At 35.8% G+C, this 27,084-nt stretch overlaps 1 protein-coding gene across 3 annotated transcripts in view; it reads left to right on the top strand.

Annotated features, from left to right (window-relative positions):
- The window catches only part of LOC149532165 (uncharacterized), a 47,272-nt gene that overhangs the window by 2,737 nt on the left and 17,451 nt on the right, over positions 1-27,084 (top strand). For 2 of the 3 annotated variants that reach the window (XM_089808831.1, XM_089808830.1), the window contains exons 2-5: positions 1,174-1,376; positions 1,605-2,796; positions 23,628-24,083; positions 24,172-24,552. In XM_089808831.1, the coding sequence (XP_089664957.1) occupies positions 1,804-2,796; positions 23,628-24,083; positions 24,172-24,552 (1,830 nt within the window). In that variant the 5' untranslated portion in view covers positions 1,174-1,376; positions 1,605-1,803. The remainder of the gene's footprint in view (positions 1-1,173; positions 1,377-1,604; positions 2,797-23,627; positions 24,084-24,171; positions 24,553-27,084) is intronic. The other variant, XM_089808832.1, reaches the window with a different exon arrangement.

The following is a 27,084-nucleotide window of genomic DNA, read 5'->3' as shown; positions in this document are numbered from 1 at the left end:
TGTAGGCTCAAGCTTAAAATGTACTGATAGATAGCTGCATTTTTTTTTACAAGTCTATGATTACGTGTTTATGTGGTAGATTGGAGTCGAGAATAAGTAGAAACTTATGGGATTGGCAATCTGATAGCCTTTCTCTGGGACACTATCTCTATTCTTGCCCATGTCAATAGCCTGTTGGGTTTTCATTCTTATATGGACAAGCTTGGGAAGATGAAAATGTAAGGTTTTATTTTTGTTATAATCTTGTGTATGTGAGCCCACATAATAGATTGTCACCGTGAAGACGGGTATAAGACAAATAAAATAGTTCCCTGATTTACTGGGATATGTTAATGAGCAAATACAGATACGTTACAAAGCTTAAATCGATAAAACAAGATTTTGGAAGAGCTCCAAAACAGATATGTTACATTCATGTATTCCTTAAAGACTGTAAAACAATGGCGATTTCAGAATAGAAGTTTGTCATGTGAAAACCATTCAAAACTTTGCTTGATGACTGGCTTATTTGACGAGAAGGATTCTACTAACATATGAAATTTTAAATGTTTTTTTAATCATATTGTACAACTTGTGGAGTAGAGTTCACATTCAGAATTGATTATATCTGCGGTCTTCTGAATGGTGTGCTTTGTAACTTGACTGTATCTATCCTAGATTATGCTGAAAGGAATATTTGATCTGTAGCTATGGAAAGGCATATCGGAGATCTAAGTTACAAGGTTCAAATTCAAATTTGAGTTTGGCAATCATAAAATTCAGATGAAGTTTGACAAGGCTAAAAATTTGGGAAAAAAAATCTCTAGTAAATTTGCCTAATATAAATTCATTTATTCTTAAATATAAGTAATATATCCACAAAATTGTCAAAATAATTTTAACCCTGCTAAATAATTTAACTAAATAATTCAATATTATATTTAATAAAAAATATATAATAAATAAAAGTATTATATTATTTTAAAAAAAATTTGATGAATTTTGGGAAGGTAAAAACTTGTATTTCATGGATGACGTTTTTTAATAAATGCCGTGACTTAGTCTGAGACATAGAGTGGATGTATCTGGCTACATATTATGCCTCTGGCATTTGTAGTTAAATGTTTTGTAGGGACTATATACTGTTATCCTCGAAGCAATGCAGGATTTGACGTTATGAGTTTTTTCTGACAGGTGCTTTCTTATAACTGGTATGAGAAAATGGCTTTCAAATTGTGGAGTAAAATTCCTTCTTGTGAACTTACGTCTATGTAGTCATGAGGCATGGAGAACTTAGATTCAAATGATGCTGTCTAGTTTGTGCTTGTTTGTATCAGAGTATTTTCATGTCTAAAAGCAGTTGCAGTTACTCCAGACTTAAGAATCAAGTTTCCAAGGTTTGTTCAATGTGGCATTCATAGGAAACTTTTAATTACCGTCATGTATTTTGCAAGGAACTGTCTCATCTCTTATCAGCTTTAGGGGCTCTCTTGAATACTTCTGTACCAATAAATAATTACTAACTTTAAAATTAGCATCCGTTTCCTCATTTCAATCCTTATCAATGTATTTTCTTAAAAGCTTGCTGCAGAAGGAGATTGACTAAGCTAAATTGTCTTTGCTAGGCAAATTTTGTTTCAAGATCAGAGAGGGCACATGACATGAATCCATTTGACTAGTCACACTTTCCAGCAGCTGCTTTATGATGTGGAAACTCCTTGTGGGGTTTTAATTGGATTATTGTCTCAGTAAGTATACCAACTGATTTCTAGGCTGCATGCCAAGTTCCAACAGACAGTGTAATTGCCAAGCCAAAGTTTAAACATGGGAGTGGACAGGGAGCTGCGATCAAGAAAGAGGCAAACAACTGGATTGGCATGTGCAGATGTTTCTGCAGTGAACTCTCTACCACCTGGCCAGGCGATTTCTCTTGAAAGTCAAGTCCACTCAGAATCTGGTACATGGGGGATGCCTGCTTGCAAGAAAGCTGTAAATCATCCAAGTACTGATGCTATGGAGGAAAAGAAGGATTTTACCAGAGAAAGTTGTGCCGATGTCTCCAAAAAACCTTTCATAAGGAAGTACAGTAGAGTAAAGGGCAATTCATGCAACAGATTTACTGGCAAGTTGGGTAGCTTGAACATGGCTCCAGCCAAACAAGAATTTGGCATAACAAGTGAAGAAAATTCCGATGATTTATTTCCTGAACACAATGGTAATGTTGTAGACAATCTGCAAGTGTCAAGAGGGATGAATAAAGCTGTATCAGAGACAAGTCCATCTCCTGCTATGAAAGACCTGAGAAATTGCACACTTATTTCTTCTGTTGAACATGGTTCTGACAAATTAGTTCATGTTGTAGAGTCCAAAGCAACTAATAAGATTTATACTAAGATTGAGGAGGATGGCACTGATCTTCAACAGTCAGAAAAATCGAAAGAGTATGCTGCTGAGAGATCTGGAAATATTGATCCTGGATGGAAAGTACAAATTTCTGATAAGAAAGCGAATGGCTACTTTCATATTTCATCAGACAACATAATACTCCATTCAATGAAAAGTGTTGTATGGCACAATATAGATAGGGAAATTCAGAAAGAAGAGAAACAAGGTACAGCAGAACCAAATGAGGCTGCTTATAATGTTTCTGTTTGTTTGAACGTAAGTGATTCTAGAAAGGATACCATCGCGGGAAATTTGGCCACAGATCAGCTTCCTCGCAAAACTGACAAGGAGGCCAGCAAACTATCTTTAGAAGCCACCACCTCTGTTGTAGCAGAGCATGAACCAAAAAAGGGTCACAACTCTATTCTGGGGGTATGTTTACCATTGTTGCAATGTTCAAATATGTCCAACTAGGGAATACAATATTTTGGCTGCTTTCCCTTTCTTGCATCTTTTAACCTGTTGTAAGAAAATCTTAGAAGCTGAGTTTGGAAGAGGCAATCAATGAATTGACTAAATATAGTGGCTGTAATGGTAAAGCTTGGGACCTTGCTGGACAATCCATTGTGAACCTGTGGTGCTTAGGCCAGACACTGGGTGAACCTAGGCAAATCTAAGATAAATCTATGGGCGTGATAAAAAAGTCTGACAGAAAATCTTTAAAACAAAAAAAAACACATTTTTTATTCCTAATCTGACCTTAAGTGACCCAGTATGACCTATTTTGGCATAATGTTGATAAAATAAACATTTATTTGACCAATACAAAAGATCACAATAGTTATTTTGCCCCCAAGTTTTCATTTTGGATTCTTGAAGCTTGCTGGGTACTTTTTGAAAATGAAGGACACAAAACAACCAATAACTTGACAAGATATAGTGTCAGTTAGGGTAAAGTTTGGGACTCAGCTGGACAATCCATGGTGAACCTGGGGTTCTCAGGCAGACTCTGGCTGAACCACGGCACACCTAAGACAAATCTATGAGCATAATGGCAAAATCTGACAGATAACCATTTAAAAAACAAAAAAAACACAATTTTATTTTCAATCTGACCTAAGGTGACTCAATATGACCTATTGTGGCATAATGTGGTTCAAACAACATTTGTTTGACAGATACAAAAGATCAAAAATAATTATTTTGCCCCCAAGCTGCTGTTTTGCATTCTCGAAGCTTGCTGGGCACTTTTTGAAGGTGAAGGACAAGAAACAATCAATGAATTGGCAAATTCTAGCGTCAGTTAGGGTGAAGTTTGGTACCTAGCTGGGCAACACATAGTGAACCCGGGGTGCCCAGGCCAGGCTTTGGGTGAGCTCAAGCATAACTAAGACAGATCTGTAGGGTATGATGGCAAAATCTGACAGAAAACCTTTTAATAATTAAATAACACATTTTTAATTTGTAATCAGATCTAAAGTGACCCAGTGCGACCTATTGTGGAATAATGTGATTCAAACAACATTTTGTTTGACAAGTAAAAAACATCAAAATAGTTATTTTGCCCCCAAGCCGCCATTTTACATTCTTGAAGCTTGCTGGAAACTTTTTGAAGGTGAATGACAAGAAACAATCAATGAATTGGAAAAATATAGAGTCAGTTAGGGTCAAGTTTGGGAGCTAGCTGGACATCCCATAGTGAACCTGGGGTGCCCATGCCAGACTCTGGGTGAGCCCAGGCATACCTAATCTATAGGTGTGATGGCAAAATCTGACAGAATCTTTAAAAAAAACAAAAAATCACATTTTTAACTCTGAATCTGATCTAAAGTGACCCAATATGAGTCATAAGTTATTGGGGCATAATATTATTCAAAGAACATTTGTTTGACAAATACAAAAGATCAAATGATTATTTTTATCCCCAAGTTGCCACTTTGCATTCTTGAAACTTACTGGGTACTTTTTGAAGACAAAGGGCAGGAAAAAATGAATTGGCAAAATATAATACCAGTTAGGGTAAACTTTGGGACCCAGGTAGTGAATCTGGGGAGCCCAGGCCAGACCCTTGATGAACCTAGGCATACCTAAGGGAAATCTATGGGCATGATGGCAAAATCTGACAGAAAACATTTTTTTTTCCAAAAAACCACATTTAAAGTCCTAATCTGACCTAAAGTGATCCAGTATAACCTATTTTGGAATAATGTGCTTCAAACAACATCTGTTTGATGAATACAAAAGATCAAAATAGTTTTTTTGTTCCCAAGTTAACATTTTTAATTGCTAATCTAAGTTGAGGCGATCCAGTATGTCCTATTTTGGCATAATGTGATTCAAACAATATTTGTTTGATGAATACTAAAGATCAAACTAGTTATTTTGCTCCCAAGTTAACAGTTTGCATTCTTGAAGCTTCCTGGGTACCTTCTGAAGGTGAAGGACTGACGTAGGGATTAAGAGCTATATGAAGATAATTGATTGTAATTTGTCTTGATATATGACATCAATTCAATAATCATAAGTATTATGTTATTTTTACAAATAATGAGTATTTTGGTAAATTTTTATTGATACACAGCTTCCCTGCAACTGCCCTCAACCTCAATCCCCTCAACAAACAACCAACTGTACTGAACCCATGGTAAAAAGCCTCCACCATATGGTCAACTACACATACATCCAGCAGTATCAAACCCATGGACAAAATATCCACCATATGGCAAATACAAACCCTGAACTTGAACCTGAATTTATCACAGAAAATCTGAAAACTGCATGAGAAGATAATTGACTTTATAATTTTTTTTGGTGCATTAAATGATTTGGCCAACTTTTAATAATTGCAAAATTACTCCTTAAAAACATGCAAGACCAGGACCAATGCTTGTGCATAAACAAGAAGATTTTCATGGTTTTGATCTGTATCTTGGATAATCTGACTTTTATATTCAGAATTAAACTTACATTCATAAGGTGCACATTTCATTGTGTATGATTTTTTTTAGCATACAAAATTCCTTGTAAGATCCTCTAACTCGCAAATATCTCTTAGGACTTAATTGATTACATATTTTGGTATTAACATGTAATTTTCCTTTTGCTTGGATGGATCACTGTATTCTTTCAAATGCGTTTTCTGCCTGGGTTGCTACTATGCAAATTTTCATGGTTTTGATTCGTGTCTTGGACAATCTGACTTTTATATTTAGAACTACCTTACCTTCATGAGTTGCACATTTCATTGTTTATGCTTGTTTTTAGCATACAAAATTCCTTGTCCTCTGATTTTCATGGTTTTGATCTGTCTTGGACTATCTGATTTTTATATTTAGAATTAACCTTACCTTCATGAGCTCCACATTTCATTGTGTATGATTGTTTTTAGCATAGAAAATTCCATGTATGACTTGCAAATATCTCTTAGGGCCTAATTGATTATATATTGTGGTATTCATATGCAATTTTCCTTTCTCTTGTCTGGATCACTGTGTTCTTTCACTGTTATCTTATTTGTGATGTATATGATTTGCTATTGCTCACAATGCCTAACCTTGTGTTCTCTGATTGTCATGAATTTTCTAATATTGTTTGTAGACAGTATACAGTCAACATTGTATTACTACATAGGGTGTTCATAGAGTTTGTACTACAATGTAGACACTATTTATCCCGTAAATAAACTGTGTGGAAATGACGTCCAGTTTTTTGGTACTTTTTAATCTTGCTTTGAAATTCTCTTTGAATTTAGGGGTTGTTGAATTATTTCCGTTCTGCATAGGTTGTTCATCTTCTTTATTCTTAGGTCATGCTTTCTTATGTTCTCAAAGAGTGCCATTTGAATGGACGAATAATGGAATCTGTTGTTTCTAACCTTGACATTTATGTATTCTTGGTTAAACTTTTATTTGTTTTGCCAGCAAGATTATATATATTCTCGAGGAAACTTGCAAATAGTAACAGTATTTCAGGTAACACATTGTATTTGTTTGAATTTCAGTCGAAATAAAATTGTGCCATTTAGTGTCATAAATAATTATTCGTAAACAATTATTACAGGTCTGGATTTGTTATCATTTGTTGCGGTAAATGAACAACCTTTTACCTCATTTTGGAAGCACTTTGATATTTGGAAGAATCTAAGCCCAATATGACTAAACTATAAAAAACCATTGTATGTTGATAATACAGGCCCTGATAATTGACTATGTCTACTACATAAAGGCCTTTTACTATTTATTGGTTTGGTAAACTTCATCTGATTTATTTTATTAGGTAAAAATATCACTTCTAAAGCAGTAAGGATCCCACACAAGTTAGCTTAAAAGAGAAAAGACTTGTAGCAGGCTTGCTTATTTCCTTTTCCTTTTGTGCTTTGTGATTGCATATTGTATAACATTGGATTTGAAGCTTTTACATGTCCTTTTCAAGATCCCAGAAATCTATTACATGGTCTTTCCAGGTTTCTAGACATCTGTTGCATGATCTTTTCAGGTTTCTAGACGTCTGTGGTTTGTAAGTTTTGTTTTGAAGGCGGAGCTGTTGGGAATTATTGTTCGCAAGGGTTAAGAATAATAATGTGCATAGTTGTATACAAGAATAAGAATGTGAGTTGTTAATGCAACTCATGTAGAGTATTTGTAAGGATTTTGAGTTGTTAAAAGTTAAACCAACTCATTATAATTAGGAGAGTTTTTATAGGGGGTTTCCTATAAAATAGGATATGGAAAGCCTATATATACGTAACTTGTATTTGGATGAAATTAGGGAAGCATGGATTATATTGTTTAAACTATTCATACTTAAGTGTCTTCCCATATCTGTAATATGGTATCAAAGCATAATTGATTTTGTGTCTATTCTTTGGTGATAATGATGTGAAAGGCCATATATTGTGCCATTATAGCAGGAAAGGATTTTGGAGACTTAATTGTGTCATAGAAATCTGCTGTTGGCAAGGCAACACATGCTGATAAAGATGGGATGCTGATCGCTGTTTGTCTTGGCGTTGAACATATGAGAGGCACCATTGATGATTGTTGAAAGGCACAAATATCATGTGTGGAGCTTAATGAAAGCTCTTTCGATGAGCACCAGTTTATTTCAAAGTAAGAGCGGGCAAGACGATTTATACGAGATTGTGATACAATTACTAGATTGCCAAGTGATTGAATATCTTATTCTTGGCTGCCATGTTTCATTGTGTTGTTGGTTCCTCTGTGAGACAATGTTGCGAAGACTGGTATGCATGGCACACGTTGGACTTTGTGAGATGACTTATGAAGATCAGGAATTGATTCTCTCATTGTCGAAACAGCTCCAAAGTACTATGTTGGTTTTTCATGTTTCGTTACACCATTGAAATGTGCTCTTGGATGTCAGATTAAGGAGGAGAAAGTTCAGCGTTAGTGCAGGAAAAGAAACATCATTTCTTTGCATGCCTTAAATTTGGTGTCTTCATGCAAGATTTGTCGCCCTCTTGCATCTCTTGCCCTATTCCTTTTAACCTTGCATCCTGTCCCTTTTCTTTTCGCCAATTAGGTATGGTATAATATGCTATTCATTAAAGTAGTTCCATGTTCAACATTTTTGTACTAGTAGTCTGTTTTTGGGAGGTTTAGCTATAGTTGTAGAAGAGGAAGTTGACTTTCACTGGAGGTCCCAACATAATTTTCTGGGAGCAACTGTTGAGGCATGGGTTCCTTGTTCCAATGGAGTTTCTTAGGTACCAACTAGATTGCTGGGTGCAATTTGGTAAGTGTTATCAATACAATAAGGTTTGCACACCAAGGAGACTTGGAGTTCACTCTTTTCTATGAGCATAAAAATCCCTCTTCTCTCATCTTTGTTAGAATTTTTGCCACAACACTCACAGTTGAAAATTCACCACCAACAATACACTTTTTATCTCTACTTTTGTGTATTATTGTCTTTGGTCTAGATACTCTATTATTGATATATTCATAGCCTATTTGGTTATAGGTCAATTGGATAATAATGATATTATTTTTTGTGAGTGAGATAAAGTGTTATATTTTAATCATAGTTTCTTTTGTTACACAACAAAGGAAGACTTGTTGAGCAAGGTAGTAAAAGTCATCACTTTGTCCAAAATTTGAAAAATAGGCTCTAGTGGGTATTCCTTGGATCTTGTAGACGATATATTAAGGATAGGATTAATTCTCCATGTATCTCATCTTCCCCAATTCATTAGGGATAATACTTATTTTGATTAGAGTCCAAGATCTTTAGAGACATGGCTTGTCAATGTTAGAGAGATTAGTACTAGAGGCCATCACAAGTGTATCCTAGAGAACACATGTGCGCTAGATTTTCTTCCGAAGCTTCTAGAAATTTCTAGACACAAGAATTGTTGTGGACACATTTTTGGAGGATGCAAATTGTGTACGATATTGCAATTGATTATTAAAAGTTTCTCTTGATCACCAAATACACAGACATATATATATATATATATATATATATATATATATTTTCCTATAAGCTATGTTTTTCTATAGAGTACATATCACATGACATTATGTTCGCCACATAATTTAGCCCTCCCATTCTATATATATTATATAGTTATATACTTTGTTTAAATGTGTGTTTCTTGTTAGTGTAACATGGAAAACAGGCGAGATTTGTTGTTGCTAAATGAGAGAGATGGATAGGATACAAGGACAAGTTGTTCTGTCATGTCCAAACCATTTTAGGACAGAATGTAGCTCTACCAAGGCCAAGAGGGCTTTGGCATTCACTCCACTCTTGGGCTTAGTGTAGAAATGGCTTTAGGTGGACCTTTCATGCTTCTTCCCCCAAATCTTGATATGTTTGTATATTATTATTGATAATATGAATATTATGTGATCTTGTCTAACCTTAATTGGAACTTTGCATATACACACACACACATATGTATGCATGTATATATGTATGTGTGTATGTATATATGTACATACATATATGTTTCTTATTTTATGATTGTAGGATTCAAGTTCAGGATCACATTATTGTTACAAGTATTGTCATTGATGTCAAAGGGATTCAATCTTGTATGGATGAGATCTGTCATTGATGTCAAGTAATTGCACTGGATCATCATATGAGAGGCAGATAACAGCGAAGGATAAAGAAAAACATTGATTGAACAGTCAATTAAATGGTTAACTTGAAGAAGTTTTGATAAGATCGAAATGATTATATTAATAGAAGACTTCATCATGAACATATAGACAACAATATAAATCGAAATGACTATATTAATAGAAGATTCATCACGAATGTATAGACAACAATATGTCCTATTGATCCATAGTATACAACTGTTAATATATAAAGCAGCAAATCAAAGTTCATATGTGAAAATCAATTTACACAGTTTGTATAGAGCAGCAAGTCAAACTAAGACAAATCAGCATATGTCAAAACTGAAGATTATCATTGAGCAGCGATAATAAACCACCAGCAATCAGCATATAGACTGCCAGCAATCAGCATAAGAAGACAAAAGTGATGGCGGTTTCTACGCTCGAGCAATCTCTTCAGTTAATAAGAGATGCGATTAGTATATCGGAAAACATAAATTATGTAAAAAAAAGCAATTAGTAAGTAGCTCTACTGGCTCGCAAACAATCTGTGTTGAAGAATTGATTTCTTTTTTTGTTTTTGAGGTTTTGCAATTTTTTGATACAACAATATAGCAGTAAAATAGAAGATATTGCAATAATAGTTTCAACTCAAATATTTGGATATTACATAGAGAATATATAACTAAAAATTTCAAGTTTTAATATCAACATAGACACTGAGTATTTTCACAAAATACCAACAACTCAGCTGATAAAATTTCCCATATTATCTAAATCAACAATACCCAAAAATGAAGTTACAATCCATGAACCTAAAGATAGACATGCCTTGAAACCCTCTGAAATGAAGACTAGCAGCAGCAAATTAATTCTTCAAAAAACAAATGCAACTGCAGATATGGAAAATGCTGCTCCCAAAGTGCAGCAAATATAAATGGGTGCTCAACCAACTCCAAATAAACTAGCACACAATTTGATATAACAATTCCCGTGAATCCCTTCACAAATTCCAGAACAACCTCTAGCAGCAAGAAAAATTAAACTTCTCCTTAGCAACAGTTAATATAGCAGGAGAAATGACAAATTGTATACCTTAACATAGTTTTCCAAGCAATCTCGGAATAATTATCAGAATAGAATCTACAATACATAGCTGTAGATCCGAAACCCTTATACTTCAACAAGGGCACAAAATTAGAGCCTCATAAGTGTTACCAAGATATTAGCAGAAAATAGGATAATCAAATAATCAGATGCCTCTCCCATCAAATGGCCTCATATTTATAATCTCCAATGGCACAAGTTTCCCAAACCCTTATACATCAGCAAAGGCACAAAATTAGAGCCTCATAAGTGTCACCAAGACAACAGAAGAAAATAAGATAATCAAATAATTGGATGCCTTTCCCATCAAATGGTCTCATATTTATAATCTCCAAATGACACAAGTTTCCCAAATGAACTTCACTTAAGAAGCTTCCTCCACACAATGCTAAAATAAATAAAGTGCTATTATAATATAATTAATTAATTGCTTTTGGTTCCAAAAATGACCTTTTCCACCATAACATAATATTTTGACACACAAGGGCATTGTTTCTTGTGTCCACAATTTAAAACTTTTTAACTTGGTTCCAACGAGCTATGATACTAAGGTGACCAACATTAAACACTAACAAAGATAACAACCTTAACATATTTAGACGAATAATAATAATTCACACGTCTTGCGAAAACAACTGAAGAAGCATCATAATCAAAAAATTTGACAACACCAGAGTGATCATGATGAAGAAAGGCAATGAATGAACTTGACGGAGTGACTTACAATAAATAGACGCTCCCTCTAAGATTCTTGGAGCCCAAATCGAAAGTCCGAAATAAAAACTGAGAGCATCACTCAACTCCTCTTACTTAATTGAGCTCATCGGAACCAATATTTTGACTTACTATAAATAGTAAGTCCCTCAAACGAAGCCAAAACACACCATAGGTTGTTGAAAAGCTTATAACCCAACAATTGAGACTCTCAAATCCCATTGTCAGCTCACGAGGGTCGCGATGGTGTATTGACCAAGTTAACTGCAGGAACCTACTAAAAATGGGGACATTACAGTCCTCCCTCCCTAAGATTGCTTGTCCCCAAGCAATCCCAGAAAAAAATGAACATCACAGTCCACCTGTATCCCAACGACATCACAATCATATGAAAATTGACTCTAGGCGTCGATGAAGGCAACAACTCATCGGAACTCAACCCAACTGAAATACCAGCTCTGTCCACACCTGAGTCTCTCCATCAAACTGACACACACCCAACTGAACTGTGGAGACAATAATGGCCATAAATACTCGAATCACTATCGTCAACTCCAAGCTTAGATAAATTGTCTTGGGTGTGTGGATACTGTAACTAGTCTAACTTATAGCTACCGATCCCACTTGCAAAAGATGGTGCTAACCCATCCCATAATGGATGGTATGAAATTGGAGCCAACCAATATCGATGTGAAACTAAATCCTCTACCCCTGGGTCAAAAGAGAATTGATGAGCACTCCTCACAGTGTAATGTTGATAAAACTCCCAATCTTTGTCAAGGGCTCATCAATATCAAACTGGGAATCAAGAGACAAGTCCAATCCCCGACTCCAAACTACTGGTCGGGCAGAATCTTGGTCAATCCTTTCAGCAAACCCAACCACGAAATCCATGTGGGGAAGCATGGTAGATAGAGCATGAGAGGCTCAAATGAGAGTACCCTCAGACATTCAATATGAATCCTCCCGCACATTTGAACTCTCCAAAAGATACAAATAAAGATTTTGAGTAGTAGAAATTATATTGGAAACATCAACGTGCTCCCCTGCTACCCACAACTAATCCCTTTGAAAATGTGGCACAACAGGAATCACATTGCAGTCCTCAATTGATGCTCTCACCTCTTCTGTACGTACTGCACCCATATCTAGGGTGGATGTGACTGCCACATCATCATGCCCCTCATCTCCGACCATGGAAACAAACTCACCACCAACCACAATATGTAATTGAACGATATCTGAGGCTGGTGTCGTTTGCACTCGCTCCAACTCCACGGTAACCTCATCCAACTATGACTGACTCTTGAAGAGCCAATTGAGTACATTGAAGAGAGTCCACAGTCACCTCAAGCTCTTGGGTGAGCTTAGCCACCTCCTCCTCTTTCCCCAACAATGTCTCATAACAGGTGCTACCCCACTCTAGGAGGTAGTCGCTGTTAACAACTAACAACGAATAGTTATGCTTCAAGATCTTGATAGCCTCTCGAAGTGCATGAATCTCTGCTAGAGAAAGAGTACTATCACCGTGCTCATCTGACATAGGAGCACCCCGACCATATGCACCTAACATCTGACGAATCACATCATAATGCTCAAAGGCTGAAGAGATGTCACCATCACTCACCTTTAGCTAGATGGCCACATGATACCATCGCTCAGGCTGGAATAGTACTGGGATGGGTGACCTCCCGGGAAGTCCCGGTGCTTCACCCCTGTGAGCATCACCTAGATCCAATGAGTGCTAAGTGTTCCATTTATTCTCATGAGAGATGGATTCATGTTGAATCACTACTCATGAAATATGGGTCAATGAGTTTGACTCAAAATCACACAGTTAAATCCTGATAGCAATATCACAACCTTTGTAATCCCTGACACCTATGCAAGCTCTCTCTGTCTTGCTAACTGCACTGTGATAGAAAATTGAATTAGAGTTGCTCATCATTAAATTGCTCATCGCATGTGTGCTATCGTCACACACATTTGCAACCAAGATACAACTACTCAGTACCTTGACCAACACCTCCTTTTAAAAAGTGGAAGCCCACACAATATCACACTCTTCACATGATTCTACTTCTCCCTCAACAAAAAGTCCCTGTATATCCTAATCCTTCGACCCGTCCAAAACCTCCTTGGAGTCATCACCCAATATCTGACAAGGAGCATCCTCAAATGGATCATGAGAGGTGTCCAAATTATCTGTATCCCCATCACCTAACAGAGCCTCAATTGTTGTCACTTGATTCTGCATACATGACTCTATGCCATGCTATGAATCAATAATGTTGGAGCATAAACCAACATTTGCTGACTCCGCTGTAACACCCAAATCACCAACATCACAATTGGGTGACTCCACACATGCATTGGTCCGGCTTGAGGAAGTAGCTGCCTCCTGCACTGGAGCAACACTATGACAACTGACATATAAATCTCCAATAACAATCCTCTTGAGAGAGCTAGAACAATCAACAGTAACTACTACACCAGTAGCACCTGCACTATCTGCACTAACAACTTTGGAATCATCAACCCGCTGAAGCTTAGTGTTGCTATCCACCAATGGCACTGACACATCCACATGTCTCTGTGTGGAAAGTTCATCATCAGAACTACAGATAGGACTAGTGGGTGTTGTATTGAACAAGGTACATTTGCCTCCTGATTGCTAACCAGGGAGAACTCAAGCCTTCTTCTGTGCATCTTCGGTGCTGGTCTCCTAAACGTGGATGCCATATACCTTGTTGCCCTATCAAACGTCTCCGGGTCTGACAAGCTCTCCGCCAATCTCTTTTGATGAAGCTTAAGTTTCTCCATATTCCTTTGCAAAGCTTTCATTTTCCTGCTAACTTCCTCGTTACTCCACTGGTTTCTAGAACTACTAGTCCTCGTATGTCTATCTATGGCTAGAAAATGCTAGAGTGCTGGTCACTCCAAATACAATAATAAAACTGAATTAATAAATATTTTCCTAGCCCACAGGATGGCAGGAAATTGCTCTGATTCCACTGTAATAACCTTGATTAGGTTCTAACTGAACTACTATAATATCCCTTGCCAAAACTTGCTGTACTTTGCAGAATTGAACCTCAAGGAATATTGTGAAACAATTTTCGTTAAATTTTTGTGGTTGCTGCTCCAGATTTCAATCTGATTGTTCTTGCTTAAAATGATAGCAAATAAGCTTTGGAATGATTGCAAGAATGCCAACTCAAATATCTATAATACAGATGCAATTTATTTTGGTTTTCAAATGCAAAAATAAGACCAACTCATGAGAAATGGATAACTACAGCTCATAGACATTAATGCAAACATTCGGAATACAACATGGATACAAACAACTCATCTAATACTTGACATGCAATTTCATCACCACTTATTAATGACCAGTTCCAATACTGATAAATGTGAATTCTCAAAATGAAAGGAACTCGTTAATCTCAGTCCAAATGGCCGACTCGCAGCAGAGACATACATACGCCTGGACTGAATTGTAACTAGATTTTGAATTAAAAGCCCTTGTAGAAAACCCCATGCTGCTAGCAGATTATTGTCACTCTCACTCAGACTGAGATACTAGAAGTTGTTGCCAAGGAAAAGAGTCCAGAATAGCAGCAGATGTGCACCCAGATTTGAAGACTGAACCATCCCTTGAATTAATAATATTGTCTGCCAATTTGCCAAAAATTAGAATGCCTAGCAACAGTAAATATAAGGGGCATTCAAATCAGTTACTCAAATCACTGAATTTCTTCAGCTCCACAATATCTTCCTAGCCACAGTTAAATAGTAATGGAAGATGCAAATAAATTCTTTTCTCAGCCATAGTAGACATAGTAGAGAAGTAATGGCAATTTTGCTATACTTCAGCAACAAACTTGTAAAGACACCACTCAGAAATCAGACCTTTAGGAATGCCACTAAGACAAACAAATAAGATAATCAAATAATTGGATGCCTTTCCCATCAAATGGCCTCATATTTATAATCTCCAAATGGCTCAAGTTTCCCAAATGAACTTCACTTAAGGAGTTTCCTCCATACAATTTTAAAATATAATAAAGTGCCATTATAATATAATTTATTAATTGCTTGTGGCTCAAAAAATGATCTTTTCCACCATAACATAATATTCTGACACACAAGGCCACTGTTTCTTGTGTCCACGATTTAAACTTTTCAACCTAGTTCCAACGAGCTATGATACTAAGGTAACCGACATTAAACACTAACAAAAATAGCAACCTAAACATATTTAGACGAATAATAATAATAATTCACTTGTCTTGCAAAAATGACTGAAGAAGCATCAAAATCGAAATCTGACAACACTAGAGTGATCATGATGAAGAAACACGATGAATGAACCTGACAGGGTGACTTACTATAAATAGACACTCCCTTTAAGGTTCTTGGAGCCCAAACCGGAAGCTCGAAATAAAAACTGAGAGCATCACTCAACTCCTCTAACTTAATTGAGCTCATTGAAACTAGTAGTTTGACTAACTATAAAGAGTAAGTCCCTCAAATGGAGCCAAAACACACCATAGGCTGTTGGAAAGCCTATAACCCCACATCTAAGACCCTCAAATCCCACTGTCAGCTTATGAGGGTCGTGATGGTGAACTAACCAAGCCAACTGTAGGAACCTGCTAAAAATGGGGTCATTATAGTTAAAGAGTAATGGCAGCAATAATGTTTGGCAAACAACATCGATATACTTTTTTATTTATGTCAAGGAAAAGACATGAGAGAACAACAATTGAAGTCGTCAAAGGAGAGTTGGAAATAAGTCAAAACAGTGACATTATAAAACAGCAATCAATGAATTGGCAATGATAATAATTCTCAGCAATTCATAGACAGAAAGGCAGCAATTTATATAATGATAGAACAAGTGCCAATTTCAGTTTGCCGTCTAAGGAGTATTATAGAAGACAAGTCATCTGAAGCTTGTCACGAATGATATGCTGTGGGGGCCCAACTTATTTTTAAGAAACTGAGGAAGCCAATACAGAGAACGACAATTTTATTAGAAGATTAATTTTACCTTGATTGATAGGATGCAAGATAAGCAGTGTTTATTTCTAATGTGTAATGGCAGCAAGAGTCAAGTTTCTAAAGTCAGCGACTTGATAATGAAAAAGGAGGCCACCATCAATAGAAATTTATAATAAAAATGATATTAAGCAATGTTTGATTTAATAAAAGACAAGTCAAAGTGCCACATCATTAGACAAGCCTGCAATGAGTCTGTACAAAATTGATAAACAGTGATAAAAAAAAGAAATCCAATTAAAATGGAGTGGTTAAACTAAATTATTAGTTAGACAGATTACTTTGTCTTATTCACAAGTAAGCAATGCAGTGATTATTTTAAGATGTGAAGAGGCACGTGGATCGATACATTCATATCAATTTAATATTGAAGAGTTACAATTCTTCTATCTTATAGGTATAAAAGTAAACGCACATCATTTGAAAAAGGTGAATATAAGAAAAAAAGAAGAGAAGATGTGTGTATGAAGAAAGATCAAGAATATAATGTACGAGTCAGAATTGATCAAACATATGAAGTGGACTCATTCAGACATATGACACAGACTCGAGCAAACATATGTGGCAGATTCAAGCAGATATATGTGGCAGATTCAAGAAGACTAATCAAGTAGCTTTATGAAGCATATCAAAGAGAGTTGCATAAGAAATAGGATGGTAGGTTTGTAAGAGTTTTGTGAAAAGATTTATCATCAGTTTTGTGGCATATTTGTTGTCAAAATATTAGGTTGAAGAAAGAGATTGTGCCCATCATCCATTGAGCTAGCAACATATTGAGGGTTCCACAAGTCGGAAAAGAAGAATTATATGAAATAATAGAATCATTGATTTGCCGTGGTTTTCTTCCATTTGGGTTTCCACGTAAAACATTGTGTTATTGTGTTCTCATGGGCATGATTCTTACATGTTATTTCAATTTGTTAAATTTAGTAATTGATGCTATTGAGATGGATAAAGTTTAAATTGGTAAACATAGTTGCTTTACTGATTGAACCCCCCGCCCCCTTCTCTCCCCAAACACTCCTCTCCCCCGACCACCACCACCTCCCCTTCTTAGTATAACTGTGTGCTCTTCAATTAGGAGGGGGACATTATATGTTCGATGAGGATTTGATATATTGAACATGCACAATGTGCTTTAGTGGTTGCTTAGCCTCTCAGTTGTCTGCAAATCCACCCTTAAATGAGATTTTTGATCTCATGAATCGCCATTGATAGGGAGCTGGAATTAATCCTTGTTGTCAGTTCTAATTGAAGAAGATGAGCTGTTCATCAAACAAATATGTATCTAGCTTTATCAATCCAGCTAAGGATCACTATTTTGTTGGTTTACATACATATATGTATGCATACACGTGTGTTGGTCTGTATGTTTTTTTGGCTTATAGACTTGGGTTAGACAACAAGGGGCTGCAAAATATATACAAAATATGCTAATTGCTAATTTATAGTTCACCAAATCCAATAAATATTATCTTGTAAAACAAAGTCCATTATCTGATACAAAATACCTATATAATCTTTCAATATTTTGGCATACAAAAGGTCAGGAATTTGGAAAATTATAAAACCCATAATCCCATGGGGCCATAACTAGACAAAGGATGAGTTGTTAGAGTTCTGCACTTAGTTGAGGTAGAAAATTACGTCTCTCACTCCAACCCCAAACATGTAAATATATTCAAAATCAGATTGAGAGTTTGGACACCTATTTATCTTATTTGCAGCATTTAACCTCTTCTACTATATCTCCCAAAATTTAACATGCAACAGACTAACAATTTCTCCTTAATAGTGAATTTTTTGCAAATGGTTCTTCATCAAGTGTGAAGGCGCTCTAGGAGGCAGCTTCAGTGAACATCAATTTCTTGTTGACAATCCTTGTGTCCTTGTGAAGAATGAAAGACCTAGTGGTTATGGATAGCATAGTCGCACTATTGATAGACTAAGTTATGCCAAAGTCATTTTGCCTCCTACTTGATTGACTTAGGTCCAACCGTCCAACATTGTTTGTTGAAAAACGAGTCAAGCCTACAAAATAGAAGCAATACTTGACAAGGAAACATAAGGAACAGTGAACAAGAACACAAAGCATGATGGAGACCTCAAAAGATCCCAATCAAATAATGAAGGGACGAAAAACCAATGGGGCTTTGAGGAAGTACAACTCTATCGATGGCAACATAAATAGACTGATTCTCAAAATAAAAAATTGTAATGTACATATATGTTTTGTGTATTCATGTGTATACTTAGTATATGGTCAGTGCCTTCATGCATTTATGTCTATACTTTGTGTTTTCATTGTGTATGTTCTGTACTTAGGCTATTTTGATCCAATTAATGAAAATAATAAAAGTAAGCCAAAAAATAAAAAAATGAGTCATGGTATCGTGCAAATGTTGGTTTTTGCAAGTCAATTAACAATATTACAAGATAGCCTGTCCTTTTTTTCTGGACGATAAACTTGTCTTGGGATATAGCTTTGGCAAGCTTCCCTTATTGATAATTAAGTGACACCCTCTAGACTACATGCCTATGAGAATAACCTTCTTGACTAGATGTGTACTTTCTATTCATGCGACTGATGGTTGCATGTTATTGCATAGTGACACCTTGGCTAAGGTTTACAAATGCAAGTGTTGTACTTTGTGCTGTTAGTTTCACCACCTTACTCATATAATAAGTCCGTTAGACTGTTTTGGGTCTCCAGCCCATCTGAGACTTACTGTCTATTTCAGGCAATAATGCTCTAATGACCTTAAGGAATGGTGACTTGTTGGCAACCGTTTTGCATATATGGTTCTTAATGGTAAAAAATCAACTAAGGGGAGTCCCTTCGCAACAGTTCCTAGCTGTTCTAATTCATTTTTAATGTCATTGATTTTATTTCATTGATTTTGTTTTCCTTCCTAGGATAAGAACTGGAACACTTCCTGAATGCTGTTATGTTCTCATTTTCTTGTTTTATAACTCATTTGATCAAGGATTGATCGATTAATTCAAGTAAGACGATATAACATTCTTATTGATGACATGCTGTCGTATTCATATATTAATCTGGTTTTGCCCAACCAAAAGATCATCTGTCATTTATGAGATTTTCAGTGTTATTAAACCATCAAGTTTATCGATGCAGATTAGGTAATGGCCAAGTATTACTCCACAGTTGAGGCAACTCCTTGAACAAGTTTAGATTGTGCTCAAGAATAGAAGGCTAAGGTGTTATGACCACCATGCATTTCTATACAATGATTTTGAACGTTTTGCAGATTTATATCTAGATTGCAAATTCATATCTGTTATACAGATTCATAGTTGATATGCAAATTCATATTTGATATATAAATCTTAAATACACATCTGATATGCAGCTTCATAAATGACATACAGGTTCATAATAGAATTGCAGATACATAATGATATACAGGTTCATAACAGAGTTGTAGCCACATGGATTCATAATAGAACTACAGATTCATATATGAGATACGGATTCGTATCAGAATTGCAGAATTCATATATGGTTTCATATCTGAAATGCAGATTCATTCTAGTTAATGCTTGACATGGGTTTTCATTCTCCTATTTGAAAGATAGAGTGTCTGCTAATGCAGATTGAGTTCAATATGCAAGTCTTTGATTCCGTTTCTTGTATGCAGACTGAGAGAAATTGGTATGCAGCAAGGACTCCAATAATCTCCTCCTTATATAGGAGGCATAGGTCATTAAGATATTGCTAATGCATGTCAATGATCCTGATCTTTCTCATTCCTTTATTACATTCAAGAAATGCTATGCATAACATTTTGACCATTGTAAATCAGCTGCTCAGATTTTAACTAACACCACTTAGAATTAATATGGAAGGATTCTGCTTACCTGTAATAGACAACAGGATGCAACATAACAGGGATCAAATCCCTTAATCCAGCCTTGCTCAGTGAGATGAAGAGATAATGCAACAGCATAATATCTTAGCTGAAGAATGTACACCAATATTGAGTGTCGATAGAAGAAATGATTTCCGTATGTGTGCAGAACATACGAGTCTAAGGAAAAGTATCATATCCAAAGATTGAGAGTCGACAGCCTTTAGAATGTCATCCGAAGAAGGAAGCTCAGTTCTTGAATCCCTCACACACAATTAGGGCAACTCCTTGTTACCGAGTTACCTTCTGCCACCTGGAAGAGAATAATATGATATAAGTCTACTTGTAATATCCCACCTCTGATTATATATTTACTTTTTAAATTTTTGCTTGTCTTTGTTTAGGGTCTTATGTTTTTTTTGATATATTTGCAATGTTTGATACAGTAATCTAATGCTGCAAAATAGAAGATATTGCAGTAATAATTTCAACTCAAAAACTGGACATCACATAGAGAATATACAGCTGAGGAATCCAGATGTTTATATCAGCTTAAGCCCTAGATACACAATATTTTCACAATATATTGACAACCCAGTCCATAAATATCTCCTATTGTCTACATCAACAACACCCAGAAAATCGAGGAGTTACAATTGATGAACTTACAGGTAAGATTTGCCTTGAAACCCTCTGCCATTCATGGTTGCCAGAATGAAGTATAAAGGTTGAAGCAGCCATACAGCAGAAATAATATCATCAAAGCCCTTCCAATATATGGAAGCAATTAAATTATCAAACCCTTGATTCTTTTGTAAATTATCACTTCCAATCTGCACACTAATGATTTCCACATGCAATGAAGAAGGCACAACCAGAAATGTAGAAATTTAATAATGCCCATCTTCAATAACTTCTGATTTCCTCTAAATAAACTCTGAAAATGTTGATAAAACAGCCCCAATCAAGCACAATATGATTTCTGAAATAAAGCCACCAATTAGCAAATCTCAGATGATTTTTCACACCCTCAGAAAGATTGAATCAAAGAGAAGCTGCGTTCTCCAAGATCAATTCGCAGGAAAACCCTAGGTCTCACCTCTGAAATGCTAAAGCACAAATCCAAGTGTTGAAAAAATTGATCAGTAATCAGTTCCACTTGCTTTTCGAACCATTTTATAAACTTCTCAAAGCTGGTTGATCCCTTATGGAGACTTTTAAATCATTTAACATTGTTTAAAATAATATTAATTATGTGCTCATGAAAATATTTTAGTATTTAGCCTCCAGGTTATAACTAAATAATACACTTAAAAAATTACTTAATTGAGTGTCATAGGTCCATTGCACATAAGTGATTCTTAATACCTTATGTTATTGCACTTTATCAATAAAGTAATCACTTTATTAATAATTAAATAACTCTGTAAATTATCATTATTTCTAAATTCCGTCTGTGTCCATTGTGCACCCAACTGCCTTACTATAAATATCAAGGGTCCCTCTATCAACCACTTACTTACTATTATACTCTAAATAGTAAATCCCTCATTAGCTGATCAAACCAATTGTGCATTGCAATCATAGCCTGCTGAGGTGCCCTTCTATAAATAGTAATCTTGACTATTTTTGAAATAGCCACTTACTATAAATAAGCCAAACGAGGAGCAATCTTGAATACTTCTGACCTCCAGAATGGGAATAAACCTCCCACATTACCAACTGGGACCCTCTAACAATCACTCTAACCATATCATCTCTAAAAGGGGACATTACAGGACTCATGGAATGGGAAAATAATAATACAGATTGTTAATAAATGATATGATAAGCACTTAGAGAGAGAGAGAGAGAGAGAGAGTAGTAGTTCCTTCCATTTATAATATAACTATGACATTCTTATTGAAGAAGATTAATTCATTTTAATTAATCAATGAACAAGGAAAGGGCCTTCTATTCCCAAACTGAGAATAGATTACAACCACCAAAGCTAACCCTATGGTGAGGTGACCGGATGACCAAGATACTTATCTACAGTTTCTGATGTGTATCACAATTTTGACCCTTTCCACCTGATGATACTCTTCTCTCCTTCAAGGTTTTGTTCTTCATCCGCTGAAGTGTGAGGTAGTTAGCCAAAACATACATTTCATTCTGATAATATACTAAACATCTCTTGCTAGAATAAATTATCTAGGTTTACCAACATTTATCCATGTTCATTGGTATAGAGCATTATCCATCCATATATTCCATTATTCCTTCAGATGCATCACTATTTAATAATTTTCAAAATAAATATATGTCAATATTAACATCACTTCCAGTGAAACAGATGAAACAGCTATTTGAAAAGTCCACAAGGAAGGGATGTAGCAAACACCACCTTAACCTGGCCTTCCTGATTGCCACACATTGTCTACATTGATCTCTTTTGCTGACCCTCATGTGTTAAGCGTCCAAATTCTCAGCTCTGGAGAACCAACTCTTTAGAAATAGTCTGCAAATATCTTCAAACCTTAGGTATGTCCAACTGCCCATCACCTAAAATGTCTGAAGTGTCCATCTCTACCTTCTTTCTCATTCTATTTTCCCTTTTTTTGTTGCCTTTCTCACTGCCATACCTAGATGTTGAGGCCATTGCTCTCACTAGTCTTCTTACAGTTATTCCACCTCAAAAAGCTGGCAGTCAGAGATCAAATCCACATTATAAAAGTACAGGGATTAATTCCACCTTCACCAAAACACACATTTACTTAAGATAAGTCACCACTTTTGCATTCACCAATCATCTTGCTTCTCTGCTGCCATACCCAGCCATCATATTTACCAGTAAATTCTAATCATGAATCATGTTCAACATTGGTGCATGTGTCCCCATTATTGGCATATTTCATTAATCTTACAGTGTGGGGATGACTAAACCCACATATGTCAACATTTGGGATTTACGTCTTTATTCATCAAACCGGTACCTTATTAGGCACACCGTTTCTTTTTTCCATATATTTTGGTCTTTTTTAGTGTAATGGTGAATTTGAATGTTTTGATAGGGAGCAGAACACTCTAGGTGTAGTTTCTAGATCCTTGCCAATCTAGTCTTGTTTTCTTTGAAAGTTTTTGGAACTATTGAAACCATTCAGTTGAAAAAAAAAACCTCTCTTTTCCTCAAGTCATTGAACTATTTAGAAATCCAATTGAGTAATACTTGTGATGCAAGTAAATAAGATTCAGTGTGCATCTATATATTGGTTTTCTCGCAAAGACATACAAAAGTATTGCCAGTGAACCATTTATTGTATTAATTAGAACACTATGTCAGGCTGTAATCTTGTTAGATACTGCAATTGTTTCCAACCATGTATTGATTCGATTCATATAACCACTATGTTTTTTGTTCTTTTATGTGCAGGGTTCAAATGAAATTAAAGAAAAATCTTTGCATGAACCAGTTAACCTTGAAATTGAAGACAGAGGCACAGAGTTGCTGCAAAATTTTAGTGAAACGCAAGAAGTGCTCCTGAGTGAATCATCTCACTTAGAGACAGAAGACAAACACATAAAGTCCATGCCAAATTTTAAAGAAAAAAATTTGCAGCCACGGAGTGGAACATCTGACTGCAGAATAAAAGATGAAAGCATGATGAATTTACGAACATTTAGCAGTACAGATATGGGGAATAGTAAACATACGCATTGGACCAAAGTCTTGGAGGAGATACTAAATTCATCATGGGTGACTTCCAGTGGGATTAGGTGTTCCATTTCCAAGGCTCTTGCTTCTGGCCCATCAGAATGTGCAAAAAAGCTTATTCAGCAAAGCATTTCAAGGGATGCTTCTAACAGTGATGGACTTCTGCCCATGAAGGTAATATAAACTCCTTTCCTCAATTTCATGAACATTATAACATTTATTTTAAAATATCCTTTTTTTGATGTTTAAAAATTGATTATAGGAGGCTGTTTCATCGGTACTACCATTGTATCGAGATGAAAAGCCTGATTATAGGTACGCAGAAAGAGAGGAATTTCGTGAGGAAAATGGGATTGTCCCAGGGATCAGGAAGATGGAGAGGGATACCTTTAATAATGACTCTGGAAGAAAGATGGGTGCACAAGAAGCTGTTTCTTCGTCAGATGTGGTTACTGAACGTTGCTGTGATGTGTTCTTTAAGATTATATCATCAGAAAAATTCATGCTATTATGTAATTTGGTTTGTGGGAGTGTCACCGACTCAAGGGTGCAGGATATGTTTGATTTTCGGCACATTGATTCAAGGATGAGTTCTGGAGCTTATGGCGAGAGACCAAAACTTTTTGCATCAGATATGCAACAGGTATGTGTTCAGTCGTTAATGATGAAAGAATGCATATGCAATTCATATTTCATTTGTAGTAGATGTTGACAATTTGAAGAAAAAATTGTAATCTTCATTATTGTCCTTTAACTAATGTACCTTACTTTTGGGTTCAGCTCGATGTCTGAAATAGATTTCATTTGCATGTTACTAATATCATGGACAATATAATAAATGATCATTGGAAACTGTTTCTGAAACCTTAGGAGCTGCAATTATGACTGGAGACAATCTGGATGCTAACACAACATGACAAAATCATGCACCTTAATGTGCAGTAGATATTTGTAACTGCTGCAGAAGTATGTACATTGTATCTAAAAGCATTAAGGCAGCTGGATACAGTATCTGTTTATTGAAAAAGTACTTTTCAATGTTTATTTGTAGCAAAACCTCAGCAGATTGTATGTCCTGGCATTCTCCCATGAGTATTGCTCGTTCAAATGGATGATGTAAGATTTGGAGGGAATCTAGTTACAAGAACCTGCACTAGGTACATGAAGAAAGTTACAGTAGTTAAAGCACAAAATGAGTAATGCAATACACAAGCTATTCTCGAATAGAGGAAATCAATAATTAAAAAAATCCAATCAAACAGATACCTGTTAAATGGATCAAGTACATATAGAAAGGCCACCTAGATGCATGTCTCAAGGAGATGACATGTTCAATTGTGATATTGCTATCAGGATTTAACTGTGTAGTTTTTGAGTCAAATTCCTTGACCCATATTTCATGAGTAGTGATTCAATATGAATCCATCTCTCATGAGAATAAATGGAACACTTAGTGCTCATTGAGTATCACCTAGGACGGGTGACCTCCTGGGAAGTCCCGGTCCTTCACCTCTGTGAGCATCACCTAGATCCAATGAGTGCTAAGTGTTCCATTTATTCTCATGAGAGATGGATTCGTGTTGAATCACTACTCATGAAATATGGGTCAAAGAGTTTGACTCAAATTCTACACAGTTAAATCCTGATAGCAGTATCACAAAAAAACAATCAATCAATGATAAGCTGTCACGTGACTCAGGTTAGGGTACCATCAGTTTCAGTTATGGCTTTCATTAGCTCTATCATATTTGGGTGTGGATATTCTTTATAATGTTATCTGTAATGCCCGATGTGGACAGTTTTCTTGCTTTGGCTTCATTGTCCCTTGTTAGCTGGACTCTTCTATTGGTGTGCTTTTAGTTTGGTTTTAGCTTGTAGCCTCATTTAGTTCCCCATGTTTTTTGACTGGCTGTTTTTTGATTAACCTATGTTGTTAATCTATCGAGCTCAATGTAATCTGATTATTATAGTTCTTTCAACATCATTAAGTTCCTGGTGGAAAACTGGATAGACATTTTCTTTCATGATAAATTCAACAGCACCATTGTTTGCCCAATATATTAAAATAAGAATGCATAGTACCTCGGTTGGAAAGAAGTTTCCTTGTGACTATGTTGTTCGGCAAAAAAGGATGAAGAAGCTACTATGATACAGATCTCTATAGTATGTTACATATGTTGCAATGTCCCCTTTTGCAATATATAAAATTTTTGCCTTAAAATCACAAATTCCAAATAAAATTAAGAAAATTAATACATCGTAGAACATAAATTTCCTAATTGAAATGCCCCTTTCAAAGAAATTCTTTGTTTAGGTCCTGTACACAATATTAGTCACTTTAAATTGCTCATTTTCAAGATAATTCTTGGTTTAGGTCTTGTATGCAGCCTTAGTCACTAAAAATTGACATTAAAACATAAGCCAAGATAACGTCTTTTTTGACTAATCATCAAAATGCATCATGATATCATGTAAACATTATTCATTAAAATTCTAATTAAGGCCATAGCCTTTCCAATATGGATTGCTTTAATGATCTCATTAGGAATTCTTTGGTGTTTCTGCCACATATGACATAATCTCATACCAAGTATGAACTTATATATCAAGTCTAATTACCAATGTTCTTACAACATTCATACCACTAAAGGAAATAATACCTATGTTCCCCGGGGACGCATACCTAGCCTAAAACCCGGCGTTTCGGGGATGGGGGGTTGGGTATGGGACGTCCCCCAGCTGTCCCCAAAAAGTGAAAAAATGCAAGGGACGTCTCGGAAACTTGGGGACGCTTGAGGGAAAAAAGGGGGACGGTACGGTTGGCGTTCCCCCTTTTTTGTTTGCATAAAATAAATAAGTTTAACATAAAAAATAATTTTAAAGCCTCCAACTTGGTCGGCTAGGGTGTCCCCACCCCTCCAAATGCCCTAAAAGGCAGTAGAGGCAGAATAGGAGCAGCAGGCTGCTTCATTTTTCTATGTTTTTTTAAAATGTTGAACACAAACATGATTATGATACATTGATACTTATTACTTTATGGCAGCCCTCTACACTTTGGGCCTATAGCTTTGGGCATATTTTGATTTTGATTTTCAGATTTATCATGTTTATCATTATGACATTATGATATTGACAATTGTTAATGTTCATTGTTCAGTGTTCACTGATATTGATA

Source organism: Cupressus sempervirens, chromosome 11 (assembly GCF_028749045.1).
Source record: "Cupressus sempervirens isolate cs-2001-9-10 chromosome 11, ASM2874904v1, whole genome shotgun sequence".
In the NCBI taxonomy this organism is placed as follows: domain Eukaryota; kingdom Viridiplantae; phylum Streptophyta; class Pinopsida; order Cupressales; family Cupressaceae; genus Cupressus; species Cupressus sempervirens.
This window is presented reverse-complemented; position numbering and strand designations above follow the sequence as displayed.